The sequence below is a fragment of the Chrysochloris asiatica genome, unplaced genomic scaffold, assembly GCF_000296735.1.
Source record: "Chrysochloris asiatica unplaced genomic scaffold, ChrAsi1.0 scaffold00266, whole genome shotgun sequence".
Classification (NCBI taxonomy): domain Eukaryota; kingdom Metazoa; phylum Chordata; class Mammalia; order Afrosoricida; family Chrysochloridae; genus Chrysochloris; species Chrysochloris asiatica.
The window spans coordinates 3,186,575-3,203,404 of record NW_006408784.1 but is presented as its reverse complement, the minus strand read 5'-3'; the positions used below and the strand labels follow the sequence as shown (position 1 = coordinate 3,203,404).

At 39.0% G+C, this 16,830-nt stretch overlaps 2 protein-coding genes across 3 annotated transcripts in view; one reads left to right on the top strand and one right to left on the bottom strand.

Annotated features, from left to right (window-relative positions):
* NF1 (neurofibromin 1) overlaps positions 1 to 16,830 on the bottom strand; it is a 307,052-nt gene that overhangs the window by 67,940 nt on the left and 222,282 nt on the right. The gene's annotated exons all lie outside the window — the stretch shown is intronic.
* On the top strand, positions 3,487 to 4,860 carry EVI2B (ecotropic viral integration site 2B). The gene has a single exon (XM_006874225.1). It carries the CDS (start codon positions 3,496 to 3,498, stop codon positions 4,858 to 4,860), a length of 1,365 nt encoding a protein of 454 aa, XP_006874287.1. The 5' UTR covers positions 3,487 to 3,495.

Sequence of the window (16,830 nt, the reverse complement as noted above, 5' to 3'; positions counted from 1 at the left end):
CCCCCCCAGTTAACTGAAAAGAAGAACCATATGGTTTCTTTATTTTAAGCAAAGTAGCAAAAGAGGAAACATTTTTGACTGAAGACAATTCATGGCCTATATTTTCTGTTGCTTTGAATAGCATTTTTTTTAAACAATGAAAATGAAACTGAAGAATCATGTTTTCTAATGAAGTTCCTTGCCCCCTTCTGTAATCTATAAGAGTAAGGCAGGGAACAGAATAGATAATGATCCTCTAGAGATGATCTGAATCCTCATATCTAAGTCAAAAGATTCAACTGTTTGCCCTATTAAATTTTTTATGAAAGGGTAGCAGAATTTACTGACTTAGATTTTACCATCTCTGTTTATATTCTTGTACAAGTACTAATAAATAGAAAGAAAGTGAACCAAGAACCCCAAGTTCTGTTAAATGCCACTCTGTGGGAGAAAGATGTGGCTTCCTACTCCCACATATATTTAAAGGGAAGCCTATACAGGGTTGTTATGAGTCAGAATCAACTTGAAGACACTTAACAACAACAACAACAACAACAACACACACACATATTGCACTATGTTGTAGGAAAAGCAAAATATAAAAACATGAGGTCATATGGGTTAGTAGGAAAAGCTGATTTGGAAAAAGATGATCCTGGGTACAAATGTCTAGTACTCAGTAATATAACCTTAGACATAGTGTTTTAACTCATTTGAATTTGTCTCTATCTGTGAAAAAATGATATCCTTGTCTCCATTACAGTGTTAAATAAAACAAAGCTTCAAAATGAAAGAAAGAAAGAAAAAAAACACTTGGGATGGTTCAGCACAAGAATGTCAAGATAAATATTTTCTTTCCAAATTCTTCCTGTGTCTTCAAGATTCTTTATAATCTTAATTGAAGGGGTGAGAGCATTAAAAGAGAAAATGAAAAGTAATAAAAATAAACATAACGATGTAAGAGAACAGCAGAGTGAGGTACATATATCAAATTATCTAAAGACCCATAAAAACTAGGCAGTGGGGAGTCCAGACAGCGTTGATCTGTTTGTGTGGTCATCACAACACTTGGTTTATAAAAGGTAATTTAAGCTGAGTTTAAGAGATGAGAACAAGTTTAGATAAACAGAAGGGGTAAGAGATGGGTTTGGGAAATAAGAACACACTCTGGATAGGTGCAAACCAGCATAACTAAGAATGTGTTTTAGCAAAGTTAGTAAGGTAGGGAAGGAGTGCAATTTGGGTGGAGAAGTTTCACTCATGAGTCGTTGAGTTTGAACTGGTAAACTTAAGCCAGATGGAGTTTCATTTAAAAAGTTTAGGATTTTATTTTGAAGACTGTGGGGTACTCTCAAGTAGGGGATCATACATGCATTTTGGATTTAATTAATCAATGGTGTAAAGGGAGACTTTTAAAGTGCAAAGGAGAATCATTTTAAAAGTTTAGACTTGACCGATTAGAGAGAAAAAAAGGAGGAGACAGTATAGGAAAAATACATTATTTTTTTCCTACTGAAACAATCATTTATTATCACCATGTACACCACAAATAGTATAGGAGTAAACAATGAAAAGTACTGAAATATAATTTATTTGCAAAACTTGAGAGGGGATCCTCTTCTCTTTTTATACCTTACAACAGGATATGAAATTCTTTCAGAATGGCCTACAAAGCACAGTCAAACTGTGGTTTCTAATCATGTCTCACCTACCATGCACACATCAAGATCCAATTTCTTGTGATTCTTCTTTTCCTAATGTTAAAAAATCACTGGAGGAAAAAAAAATCTTAACTCCTCAGTCTAGAGATGAAGCAATTCAGAACAGGAGAAATTAACTGACTCCTTCTTTTGGTTATATGGGTAGTAAGTGTCAGAAGTAAAACTGAAGTCTTTCAAGTTTTAGTATCTACCTAAAAGCCCTATCTACCATTCTTACATATGTGCCTGCTCTTTCTATGTCCTTAAGTTATTCTCTCCAGCTGGAACATTTTGTTCGTTTAATGAATTCTTACAGATCTTTTCAAGTTCAGCTGAAGCTTTACTTTCTCTAGGAAAACTTCCCTGGTGCCTCCCTAGACTAGATTAGTTCTGTACAATTCCTGCAGACCTTTATGAAAGTATTTATCAAATTATCATCATTAATATTATCACTTATCTCCACTAACATCTGGAAAACATGAAGGCAGTATCATTTTTTAAAGTCTTCTAAGCCTAGAACAGAGCCTGACACAAAAACGGTGCTCACCAATAAATGAATGAAAGGCAGCAAAATTACATGACCAACCAGATAGGATAAATTCAAAGATCATTCTAGGATCTAAGCCTAAGACTTGGGATGAATTGAGTCTTTTAAAAATATGAGATTCTAACACAGTTGCTTTACACTGAGGATGACGCAAAGATCACTAACACAATGAATCCTATGCATAAGAAACTTATAAAGGTGTCACCATTAACAAAAATGAAGTTGGGAGAGGAGTCAGTTAAGGTGAATATATATTCAGTTTCAAACATGTTGAATTTGTCATTAGTGAGATGTATATAAGGAAATGCCCACAAAGAAGCCACACAAATTAAACTAGAACTAAGGAGATGATTTGGGCTGGCTATACATGTTTGGGAGTTAATGGCATGAAGATGAGAGCTGAATGCTTAAGCTGCTGCTGTTAGTCCATCGAGCTGATTACAACCCATAGCGAGAGGGTTTCCGAGAAGGAAGCTGGTAAGCCTGAATTACTGATTTTGCAGTTCAAACAGACCTTGCAGTTCAGCACATTAACCCACAGGGAATGCTTATAGAACCAAGAAAAGGAAAACTAGAATAGGCCGAGAAGAGAATAACAAGTACCCATATTTAAGAGGCAAAAGAAAAAAGTCCAAGTATCACGAAAGGAAGACGGTATGGCGCTGTAGGGGTTAGTGGTTCGAACCTACCAGCCACTCCTTGGAAACCCTATACAGGGTCACTATGAGTCAGAACTGACTTGACAGTTCTAACAATAACTCAACTATTTAATTCAAATAATAGTGAAGGAATAGTTAACAGTGTCAAATGTGGTCAAAAGAGGCCAAGAGAAAGAATTAATTAGGCAACAGATGGTTACAGGGTCCTTCAAGGCAAGAAGATCAAAATATTTCTAGTAACTAAGGGCAAAAAAAAGAAAGAAAGAGAGTGACCAAGCACATTTGCAACTTATGTATTTGAGAAGTACAACTGTGGAATGAAAGACAATAATGTAATGAAGCTAAAAAGACAGCAGGGCCAAGAACACATTTCATTAAAGAATCAAGAGGTTCAAATGCCATATGATGAGTTAGAATATATTCAAGAATTATTGCTACTAGCGCACAGTGTATGAACTCCAGTTAAGAATAACACTTAGAAATACCTACCTACTTCATGGCAGGTGTTGTAATGAAAAGTTGAATATAACTTTAAACACCAAATGATATGTAATGGTCTTTCTTTTTTGTCTTTCACTATAAAACTGTTTGTAGGAGGAAACACTGTGAAATGGATCGCAAATATTTCATCTTAATTTTCTTTTGTGGATACCTCAACAAAAAAGTTTTCTCAGAAACAGAGGTGATTACAACAGAGAAGCAGCCACAATCCACTTTATTTAGATCACCAGTGTCACAGGACTTAGCTAATTCTCAAACTATACAAGAGAATTATTTGAGTAAACCAACACAACCCAACAACATTTCTTCTGAACAACCAACAGCACCTACCAATGTCACTGCATGGCAAATCACAGCAGCTGCCCATGCCTCTTCTGGAAAACCAGCAGCACCTGCTTCTGCAGGCCAACCACCTACCTATAATATCACCAGACAACCAATACTAATGACTAACACCTCCTCCAGACAATCAGTACTACCTGCATTCACCACTGCTGGACAACTACCATCATCTACCCAAATTTCCACCAGACAACCAGCAACACCATTTGTCTACAGCTCTGCTCAACAGCCATCACCATCTGCTCACACCTCTTCTGAAAAACGAATCCCACCAACTGTTCATAATCCATTCACAAAACCAACTTCAAATGTCAAAAAGTCACCTGTGATTACACCAGGATTTATACCAGAACCCACAAGTAACAAAGAAGCCACACATAAAACCAACTCTAATTTAACAGCTGCTATATTAATTGGTGTCATTTTGGCTTCTATGCTGGTAGCTATACTCATGATTGTACTATGGAAATGCTTGAGAAAACCAGTTTCAAATGATCAAACTTGGGCCGGGAGGTCTCCATTTGCTGATGGAGAAACCCCTGACATATATATGGATAACATTAAAGAAACTGAAGTACCAGTAAAACGTATGTCAATTGTTTCACTTATGACCTGGAAACCAGGCAAAAACACAGTTTCAGCAGATGACTTAGAAATTAAGTTGTTTGAATCAAGTGAAAACACTGAAGATTCGAGCAACCCCAAAGCTGATAAAATAAAAGATCAAGTAAATGGTACATCAGAGGATAGTGCTGATGGATCAACAATTGGCACTGCAGTTTCCTGTTCAGATAATGAAGATATGCCTCCCTTTTTTGATTTGGAAGGAGAGGAGAGTAAGCAACCTGACAAACCCACAATAACAACGGAATCTCCACCTTCAAAAGATTCAACCAATCACCCGCCATCTCTGAACTGTCTCAATCAAACCTGTGAGGATCCTAATTCCGAGCTCCAACAGTCATTCCCACCTTCCCCTGACTCACTTCACTTACCCCCACCACCAGTGGATTTTATGAAAACTCAGGAAGATTCCAACACTGAGATCCAGTGTCAGGAGTTTTCTAGTCTTCCAGACTATGATCAAAATCTCAATGAATCCCTGCCACTCCCACCTGCAGAATTATTATAAATATTACAACCTGCTTATAACTGATTTCCCATTCTTCTTAAGAGACTCTCATCTTTTGTTTTCCTTCATGTGATGAAATATATAAAATGGCAACTGGTGCTCAATTTTTATTTTTATTCATTAAGTACTTGAAAACTGCTCATATACCATGCGCATAGGTGAAACTCACTTATTTTTAAATATTGAGTTTGGGGTGAAAGTTAACACTGTACATTAGGTTTCCATTTATTTCCACACAAACTGTTCAGTAACACCAGTTTCGTTTATCACAATGTGTCAACAGTCTCTTTGTGATGTTTATTCTATTTCTAGTACTATAGTTTTCCTGTCACCTTCTCTTGCAAATTTGGTTTTGATCTCACATTGATAACTTTCAGTAGAGTACCAATCTCATGGGTTGTTGTTAAGTGCCGTTGCATCAGTCCCGACTCATAGCGACTCTGTATAGGGTTTCCAAGGAGTGGCTGGTGGGATTGAACTGCTGACCTTGTGATTAACAGTTCAGTGTATATCCTACAGCATCACAATTTTATGGGTAATATCCTTTCTTTTGTGTGCCATTCTGCTATTTCAATAAAGGGTGATATCAGGGGTAAGTCTTGGTTCTAGTTTTTAAATGTGTCTCAGGGTGTCCCTCTCAGGGAGCCCTCTATTCTTTATTGTTCCAGTTTGTCTGGCTTTTCAAAAATAAGAATTTGAGTTCTGTGCCACGTTTTTCTCCCACTGTATCTGGGGCCATTTGTGTGACCCTGGTCAGAACTCTCAGTGGTCTCAGGGGAGATGAGCTTGTGGTTCCTGAAAACTTGTTTCTTACCTTCTTACTGGTTTTGGTCCTGGTGAGTAGAGACCCCTAGTTGTGTCTTAGATGGCTGCTCAGAAGCTTCTAGGACCCCAGATGCTATTCCACTAGAATGCAGATCATGATTTCTGTGAACCATGTCATGCCAATTGACTCAGTGGTCCATGAGAACATGGTTCTAGGATGTTAAACCTAGAAAACCAATCTTTGAAGTTGTCTGATTATGTCTTTGGCGTATTTGTATGTTTTGTCTTTAATTAATTAACGTGCCTATACCCACAAATTTATATTTGCATGTACCTACAAATACATCAGAGTCCTGGTGTGGTACTGTAGGACAAGCACTGGACTGCTTACCACAAGGTAAGCAGTTAAAACTCACCAGCTGCACCTTGGAAACTCTATACCAGGTCACTATAAGTAGGAACCGATTTAACAGCATTTTAAAACAATAGACACCTCTAGGGAACTCTGTTAATGTAGTGAATTACAAGCATGGCTGCCAACTGAAAGGTCAGAAGTTCAAATCTAACAGTCACTCTGCAGGAGAAAGAGGAGGCTTTCTGCTCCCATAAAGATTTACAACCTCAGAAACCCTGTACAGGGTCGCTATGAGTCGGAACTGACTCCATGGCACACAATAACAATAACAATAAATCATTTTACATGGCCTGTGAATTATGGTCTAAGGGGTGCTTTCCCTCTTCCCTTGTAATCACTAGTGGGCACTGGTCTCTCTTTTAATATCTATTGTTGTCTTACGAAGTACCAAGGATGAATTGGTGCATTTGGATTATTATGTTCATAAATAATATGGAATATACCATGGGCTTCAGAAGAATGAACAACTCTGTCTTGGTGGTGGTGGTTATATGCCGTTGGAGTCGCTTCTGACTCATAGAGACCCTCTACAGGGTTTCTGAGGCTGTAAATCTTTATGGGAGCAGAAAGCCTCATCTTTCTCCCACAGAACTGCTGGTAGTTTCGAACTGCTGTCCCTAAGGTTAGCAGCCCGCTTCGTAACCACTATGCTACCAGAGCTCCTTAGAAGAAGTTAGAAGGCTCCTTAAAAGTGAAGACAGTAAGGTTTTGTCTCACTTACTTTGGAGATGTTATCAGGTGGGACCAATCCCCTGGAGAAGAATATTATGCCTGGTAAAGTAGAGGGTCAGTGAAAAAGAGGAAGAACCTCAATAAGACAGACTGACAACACTGTTGCAACAATGGGCTCAGACATAACAATTGTGAGAATGGCTTAGGACTTGGCAGTATTTTGTTTTGTATGGGGTAGCTATGAGTCAGAACCAACTACACAGTACCTAACAAACAAAACTTGTCTTCTTATAAAAACCAATCATACAATATTTATCCTTATACACTTGACAAATTTCATTTAGCATTATACTCTCTAGGTCCATCCACTTATGTTAACTGAAGCTCATTTTTTGAAAATTATAATAGTAATCTATTTATGGCTATAGACTTCCGGTTTGGGCGGCGGCAGAGCAGAGTCAGGTAGGACAGGCTCCCTGAGGGAGGGGCTGAAAACCCAGAGAAGCTGCTCTCATGGAACAGCACCAGAGCTCTGGATCTAGCATGAAGTTCAGGGCATCAGTTTCCCGCAACTGCCAGTGGAAAAATCAAGGTATAAAGGAAAATATTGCAATTTAGGAATTGGTCAAGACACGGGACTCCCTCTCCGGCCATCCTGCCCAGGCAGCGGTCAGAGGGCGGGGCTACATCCAGACCAGCACAGGGAACCTGAGCTAAAAGCTGCACAGTGACATTTGCAAAAGGAGGTGTGGGGGGATTCTGCACATTTTTTCCTCTTCTTCCCTGTGGCGCCTTCTTTGCCCAGCATGGACGCCTTCAGGTGGGTGGGTGCGCACCCCCAAAAAAGTCCAGCATTGAGACCACAGCTTTCCCACGGCACAGAGAGAAAGAGCCCCATGGGTCCAAGGGCAAATGCTTTGGATGCTGCTTTTGACTTCTGCCTGGGTCCCAGCCCTAAAGTTAACTTGTTTGGGATTCTTTACTCCTGACTATCCAGCAAGAAAAAATAAAAACAGGTTTGGCCTGACAGACAAACCACACGAACCACCTGTAAAATCCCTACATAAAAAGACACAACTATTTCAATAATTACGCCGTGCACACGCAGATACCTAACTGACCTTCAGAGGCAAAGAGAGTAGACAATCTTTCTCCCATTAACTTCTCAATATCTCTTTGCGCACCTCTATGGTGGTGACTAGAGGAGGGGCCTGAGCGAGCGGACACCCCCACCCACTGCTGGAGGCTTCTACGGTGCACACAAACTGCCTGTGTAGTAAGGTGCCTGGCCAGTCGACCATAGTTTTATTTTTGTTTCAGAGTGGTGGTTTTTGTCTCTGCTTTTATATTGCTTCTGCTTTTGGGCCTTTTGATCACACATTTTTCCTGGAGGTGGGAGCTTTTTCTATCTATGTTACCTAAGAAAAGGTAGCAATTGTGGCCATATAGTCAAGCTACAAGCATACCCCATAGCATTCCACCATTGAGACAGAGCCAATAACAGAGTAATTGAGACAAATGAGCTGGAGACAAAGGCTCTCCAGAAGAGGAAGAGCAGGTTTTGGATTTGCCTGAGATGGTATTCAGAAGAATGATATGGAAACAAACTCAAATGCTCCGAAAAGGGGTGGAGGAAAACAAAGAAGACGTCAGGAAAGTATTTATGGCTATAGAATCTATCTTTAAAGTATACTCTGCTATGTTCTATGCAGATGTATGGGATATATGTCAATAACGTAACCATTTTGGAGAAAAGCAATCTGCATATACTTAATATTGTCCATAGAGAGATTATTTTTATTCTTTCTTATAAAGTTGTGTGTAAACTTAAATAAGTTTTTACTTTTCCATTTCAAAGTTTCAGGGGGTTAGTGAAAGGAGAGGATGAGATTTAGATACATACTCTCAAGTTCTAAAGTAGTATTCTAAGTATTAAATAAATCAGTGTATAGGATGAGAGAATAAAATTCATTTTTGAGACGACAGAAGTTTCCTTTTTGGTCTCGAAGGAAACAACAAAAGTAGAAAACATAAAATTGGGGATTGGGTTGGATATATTTATCCTGAAAAAAAAATATGAACAAATACCATAAGATGTAGATACTTTCCTATCTTGTTGGGGTAAGCACAAATTTTAAACTAGCCTCAAAATAGTTATTTCTTTATATACCTCAAGCTCCCAAATAAAATGAAATCTTCTTAAGGGAAAAAAACACAAAAATTTGATGTTTTCATTCAGAATTTGAATGATTTTTCTAGGAAAAAACACATGGTATCAAAATGTGTAATTATTGTTAAGTGCTATTAAGTCAGTTCTGACTCAGAGGGACGCTGTATAGGGTTTCCAAGGAGTGGCTGGTAGGTTTGAACTGCTTACCTTGTGATTAGCAGTCCAGTGCTTACAAATTTCACTAAACTCATAACTTTCTGACACTATATATTTTAACCCCTAAACCACCTTTCTCAGGCAGAATTTCATCCTTTTTCCACTAATAACTGATGTATCTGAGTTATCACAGAGTAACTAACTCCCTGTAAGAGTGCCAGTTTTCCCCTTCCACAGTGTACACATTGGAAGGGAGTCTAAAGGCTACCTACTAGGGAGTACCAAAGAATTTGTGCATACATAACAACATATGTCTTATAAGGTGTTTGGAATCATGGAGGAGGAAATGCAAACGAAAGCGGAGCATCTCCTGAAGGGCTGCTGTGCATGGGGTGCAGGTTGAGACAGTGTGGTGAGGAAAAGGCAGGTATGAGATGGTGAGGAGAGGAGTAGGTTGTGCAGAAGGAGGGGAACACCTGCCCTTTGTGGTGGTGATGGGTAGGAAGCATTTAATAGAAAAGATGTCTGTGTTTAAGGATGCTGGTTTCAAGAGAGATGTGTGAGCAAAGGAAACTGGAAGTAATTCCACAGGTTGCTGCCTCCCTGTGAGAATAATTTATGGTAACAATAATGATACTCAAGACTTCTAGGCAGACACATGGATCCTCTACAATAAATACGTTGCTGTTGTTGTTAGGTGCCATCGAGTTGGTACCAACTCATAGTGACCCTATGTACAACAGAACGAAACATTGCCTGGTCCTGGACCAGCCTCACAATTGTTGCCACACTTGAGCTCATTGATGCTGCCAGTTGGCCAATCCATCTTGCTGGGGGTCTTCCTCTTTTTCTCTGACCCTCCACCTTACCAAACATGATATCCTATCTAGTGACTGGTCCCTCCTGACAATATGTCTGAAGTATGAGAGACAAAGTTTGGCCGTCCTGGCCTCCAAGGAGCACTCTGGCTGCACTTCGTCCAACACAGATCTGTTGGTTCTTTTGGCAGCCCATGGCACTTTCAATATTCTCCTCTAACACCATAACTCAAAAGCATCAATTCTTCTACGGTCCTCCTTATTCACTGTCCAGCTTTCACATGCATATGAGGTTACTGAAAATACCATGGCTTGGGTCAGGCGCACCTTAGTCCTCAAGCTGACATCTTTGTTCTTCAACACTTGAAAAAGGTATTTGCCTAATGCAATACATTGTTTGATATCTTGACTGCTGCTTCCGTGAGTGTTGATAGTTGATCCAAGAAGTATGAAATCCTTGACAACTTCAATCTTTTCTCCATTGATAAGAATGTTGTTTATTGGTCTAGTGGTGAGGAATTTTGTTTTCTTTACATTGAGATGTAATCCATACTGATGACTGTGTTCTTTGAGCTTCATCAGTAAATATTTTAAGTCTTTTTTACTTTCAGCAAGCAAAGTTGTATCATCGGCATATTGTAGGGTGTTAAGGCGTCTTCCTCCAATCCTGATGCCACATTTTTCTTTGTATAACCCAGCGTCTCAGATGATTTGCTCTGCATACAGATTGAGTAAGTATGGTGAAAGAATACACCTTTCATAATTTGAAACCATTCAGTGTTCCCATGTTTTGTTCGAACAACTGCCTCTTGGTCCTCATGAGCACAAATAAGTGCTCCGGACTAATTATACTTCACAATGTTGTCCACAGCTTGTCATGATCCACACAATTGAAAGCCTTTGCATGGTCAATAAAGCACAGGTAAACATCTTTCTGGTATTCTCTGCTTTCAGCCAAGAGCTATTGGACATCAATAAATATAAGAGAGACAAAATAAAGCAGACACAGATGAAAGGCACCCTGAACTTCAGAAGAAAGGTTAGGGAGGTGGATGGAGTGCTTGCTTAGAGGTGAGGCCAAGCAGGGATGCCGAGATAGGGAGAATGACAAGTGAACAGCTGGCCAGATGTGGCTCAAACATCTTGTAAGCAGCTCTGACACCAGAGGAAGGCCTAGCAGAGCAGATTTGCACGGGTGACTGGAAAGGTGAGATTTCTTGGTGCAGTCAGCTCTCAACCTCATCTACTCCCAGTGCAGACCCTGTTCTCCAGGAGTTTGGAGCCATGTGGTTGGGAGTCATGCCAGTGTAAACTGGGGGCTGGCGGCACCACTTTGGTATGCCATTTTGGTGTCTGGATTCAGGTGGGCTTGGCTCCAGATCTACAAAACCCACAGAGCCATCAGACTAGCATTTAAGCAGTCACCCTGCCCCCAGTTTCCCTGTGGCCCTAACAGACACTGGAACCAGCTTTATCAAGGGTCTCCAGGAACTACTTCAGGATTGAGTGCCCTGAACATAGACAACACTGAGGCTAGTAGGAACTTTGTCTAGGGCCAGGAACTCTGCTGTCACATCCTTCCACAACCACCTTGTGAGCTCCCAGAGTTATCCCTTCCAGGTACAACAACTGTGCTATTTGTTTTTACATATATGACAACCTCTCAATGCCCTGGAGACAACAGACAATGTTTAGCTCACACAAAGAAACAAGAGAGAATAGCTCAAACAAATGACCAAGATGCAAAGACATGCAAATTCTAAAACAATACAAAACCTGCAATTAGAAATCAGGAAGATTAACACTAAGATTTCAGTAATGATACATTGAAAGGGCAAAGGAGAAAATTTGAAGAAATGGAAGTCAAAATCAGTGAAATTGAAAATAAATCTCTGAATACTAGTATACTACAAGAACAATCAGAAAAAAAAGAATGAAAAAATCCGAAGAAAGTCTAAGAGTTCTGTGGGACACCATGAAGAGGAATAACCTATGGGTGATTAGAATTTCAGAACAGGAAGAGACAATAAAAAGCACAGAGACAACTGTTGAAGAGTTGTTGGAAAAAAAATTTCCCTAACATCATGAAAGAAGAGAAGATACAAGGATACAAGGACAGGTGAATGAATTTCAAACAGGATAGACCCCACAAGAAAATCACTAAGACATATCATAATCAAACTCTCCAAAACCAAAAACAAAGAAAGAATCCTGAGATTAGCTTGAGAAAAATAAAAAGTTACCTATAATGGAGAACCAATAAGACTAAGCTGATTCCTCAGCAGAAACCACACAGGCAAGAAGGCAATAGGATGGGTAGGAGGCAGAGTGGAGGGGAGGGGAACAGAACAGAATGCAACATAATAGAAATGACTACTCGATTCTATGTAAGAAACCTCTTACAGTTCTAAGATTTTCAGAAAGGATTACAATATTTGTAGCACTGTCTCTTAAGAAGAGTCCCCGGTTGGTGCTAACAGTTAAGCACTTGGCTGCTAACTGAAAGGTTAGTAGTTTGAGTCTACCCAAAAGTACCTTGGAAGAAAGGTGAAGAGATTTAATCATGAAAAACTGGACACTAACAAACCTATGGCACATAGTTCTACTCTATAACATATATACGGTCACCATGATTTAAAAATGACTCCAGGGAACTGGTGGTCTTCCAAGAAATTAATAAAAACTCAATTTTCAATAACAACTAGTAGGATTCTGGGAGTCCTGGTATGATAATATAGGATAAACACTGGACTGCTAACCACAAGGTTGGTGAATCAAACCCACCAGCTGCTCTTTGGAAACCCTAGAGAGAGTCAGAACCAACTCAAAGGAACAACACCCCAAAACAACAAGCAGGGTATCTGGACACTGAACTTTTATATAAAATGTTTCCCTTAAAATCTTTTAAATAATGCTTTGGTGGTGATTATGTGCTACTGAGTCAGTTCTTTACAGGAGCAGAAAGTCTCATCTTTCTCCCATGGAGCAACTGGTAGATTTGAACTGCTGACCTTGTGGCTACAAGCCCAGTTCACAATCAACTACGCTACCAGGACTCCTGACCATTAAAACTTTTTATCTGCCCTGCCCTCCACCAAAAAAAAACAAAAACAAAAACAAAAAAAACCCACCAAAACAAAACAAAACACCATGACACACTTCCATGAACTTCTTCCTTACCCTGGTAAGCATGCTGTTTAGTGCTATATCACTTTGGTTTTCTTTTGTCTTCCACATGAAAAAGTTTGTTTTTTAAAGTTGGAACTTATAAGGCTAATTTACCAGCAGCCACCAGAAGTTTGAGCATGGTGGCTCCAATAAGCACTGGACTGAGAACCACAAGGTTCACGGTTCGAGCCCACCAGCCACTCCATGGAGGAAAGATGAGACCTTCTGCTTCTGCAAAGATTTGAACCCTCAGAAAACCTTTACAGGTTACTATGAGTCAGAAATGACTCAAAAGCACTTAATGATAATGACTCTCAGAGATTTGAGTGTTTTCTTTCATTCTTTTGACTTTTCAGTATTTGGGGTAGTTAAATTAGGAGCTCGGGCTGCGAACCTTAAGGTCAACGGTTCAAAACTACCAGCCGCTCTGTGGGAGAAAGATGAGGCTTTCTACTCCTGTAAAGATTTACACCCTCGGAAACCCTGTACAGGGTCGCTATGGGTTGGAACCGACTCGATGGTACTTAACAACAACAAAATTAAGTATATTTTTTATATTTGTGCAAGTCTTTGATGTACCTTGAATATCTTATCCCTTTTCATTTGTACATATATTTAATGTGTTTCTTTCCATACCTTTGGTTGTTTTTCTTACAATCCTCCTTCATGTCTTCAGGAAGGATGGGCTTTGGGAAAGGAAATACCAACTCTGTTTAGATAAACTAGGTGCTAATAACCTATTCATAGTCTTGTCTGATTTCTTCAAACACTACAGGTTGTATTTTTTCCTTCTGTCTTTAGTAAAACAAAAGAACAGACTACCTTTTTTTTTTCTTTTTAAACAGAAATTCTCCGCCAGGGGAGAAAACAATTCACATTTACTGCAGGTGATTCTCCACCCCCTATACTCTAGAGGTCAGTGGCAATCCTTGCTAAATCAACAGAAAAGAAATGCAAGATAGGACAGAAGAAAATAGTGAAAAGAGTAAAACCTGCAGAAAAGATGAACGCATCATGATCCAAAAGAGAAAGTTTACTTTATGAATATAGCAAACAGAAAGGAGTAGGGGAATAAAAGGAAAACCAAACTACGTATCAGATGGTTACCAGTGGTGCTCTTGAGATTAGCATTAGCCAGATTCAGGGAAAAAACCCTCTAAAGATCAACTCCTTCAGTTTAGTAGATTCTAACTCCATAGTACAAGGAGAATGGCCCCACAGGACTTCCCAGCTGTAATCTGTATGGGAGTAGATTACCTATTTTTTTCTCCTAAGGAGCCACTGGTAGATTCAAACCTCCAAACTTTCAATTAGCAATCAAGCACTTAACTGCCACAGGGCTCCTTGTAATTTCCTTAAAAACCGAAAGCCAAACTCATTGCTGTTGAGACAATTCCAACTCGCACTGACTCGTTGGGACAGAGCAGAACTGCCGCACGGTGTTTCCAAGACTGTAATCTTTACAGAAGCACATCGCCACATCTTTTTCCTATGAAGCAACTTGTGAGTTTGAACCTTTTGGTTGACAGCTGAGTACATAACTACTGTGCCACAAGGCTCCTGTGAGACTTGTTTGTTGTTATTGTTGTGTGCCGTGGAGTCGATTCCGACTCATAGCGACCCTGTACAGGGTTTCCGAGGCTGTAAATCTTTACGGGAGCAGAAAGCCTCATCTTTCTCCCACGGAGCAGCTGGTAGTTTCGAACTGCTGACCTTGCTCTAAAAGCTGACTTTGTTTCCTGACTCATGGTTTAGCATTTTTTTCCCCACGAATATACGGCCAAGGAGTCCTGGTGTGGTGCTATAGGATAATGCACTGCACTGCAGAGTTGGTTTGATCCACAAGGTCAGTGGTTCAAATCCACCAGCCGTCCCTTGGAAACCCTATACAGTGTCGCTATGAGTCAAATAGAATAAACAGCACTTAACAACAATATAGGACCAAAGAGCACCTACTTCATGTACTGAAATATATATATATATATACACACACAAAAAAAACTAAATCCCAAGGTAATCTAGTTGATTCCAATACACAGTGTCCACATAGGCCACCAGAACTGCTTGAAATACACATTTTTCACACATTTATTCGGTGGTGGCAAAAGATGCTAAATGAATGATATTAAGTGGTGCCATTTATTACCTAGTATTGATCAAAAAGTACACTGACAAACTGTTTTACCAACTATATTTAAAACGGTGTGGTACTGGTATATGATTAGATAAACATATCAATGGTACCGAATGGAAAGCACAGAAATACATTCAAAATTTCAAATTAGTGAAAAAAGTATTGGGATAATTGGATAAACATTAGGAAAAGGCTAAAATTGGATTCATACTTCACACTACATTAAGATAAACACAAAATAGACCAGAGATCTAAATATAAAACATGAAATCCCACAGAAGATAGAAGGAAACATGTATGAATTCATTTATAATCTACAAGTGGGAAAAACTTCCTAGCTGTGACTGAAAATCCTAAAGTAAAAAAAAAAAAAAAAAAAGGGTAAATCATTACATGGAAGTTATAAAACAAAACAAAACAAAAATAACACAAAAAATCTACCATAAACTAAGCCAACAAATGAGTGACAAACTGGGGGAAAAGTTAGCAACTTCAATAAAGTGTTAACATCTCAGCCTTCAAAATGCTCCTAAGTAAAGACTGGAAAAGGATGAATATATTAATAGAAGAATGTGAAAACCTTCAATAGACATTCAAAGGGAAACATTTTTAAATGGTCCTATAGAAGCATATGTAAAGATATGCAGCCTTTCTCATAATGATGTATTTTAAAAATGCACCAAGATAGTACTACTTACCTATCAGAATGACAGAATCCAAAGTTCTGTTAACTCTATGTAAAACAGACATATACTGCTGATGTTAAGTGCCATCGAGTCAGTTCTGACTCAGCAACCCTACATAGTGTTTCTAAGGAGTGGTTGGTAGTTTGAATCATCAAGCTTGCAGTTCAAATTGCAATCTAGTGCTTATTCTACAGTGACACACCAGGATTACATAAGGACTACACAACGGCATTTTACATGGAAAGGAATTTTGGTTACTTCCAAAATGTTCCAAATATATCTTACTCTTCTATACAGCAAGCCTACTAGAAATTTTTTTCAAAAATTTAATGGCAAAACTCCGAAAATACTTTGCTACAAAATTATTTAATGTAACACTGTAAAAGCAGAAGACTGAAAACTCAAATGTTTATCAATAGGGGACTGGTTGAATTCTCAAATGGTTACATTCTCAAATGGAATACATCATGAAATGAATGAGGTAGAGTGACCTTCAAGATATTTTATTGCAGGGAAAAAAGCTTCAACAAGATGTACAATGACACCTGTGTTTATCAAAGTATAACATTATTCACAATAGCAGAAAGATAGAAACAACATAACTACTCAACAATGGATGAGTGGGTAAACAAACTACGGTACATACATACAACATTAAAGGATAATAATAAATCAATGAAATATCTCTTAACATAGATAAACCTGGAAGACATTATACTGAGTGAAATTAGTCAACCACAAAAGGACATACTGTATGAGACCACTTCTGTAAAAAGTCAAGAAAAGGTTTATACAATGAAAGAAATATTTTTGTCTGGTTACCAGTGATGGGAAGGGAAGGGAAGGAAGGGAAAGTCACTAACTAGATGTTTTTGTTGTTGTTAAGTGCTGTCGAGTCGGTTTCGACTCATAGCAACCCTGTGTACAGTTTCCAAGGAGCGTCTGGTAAACCACCTTGTGGTTCAGGTGGGACCAGTCGCTGGAGA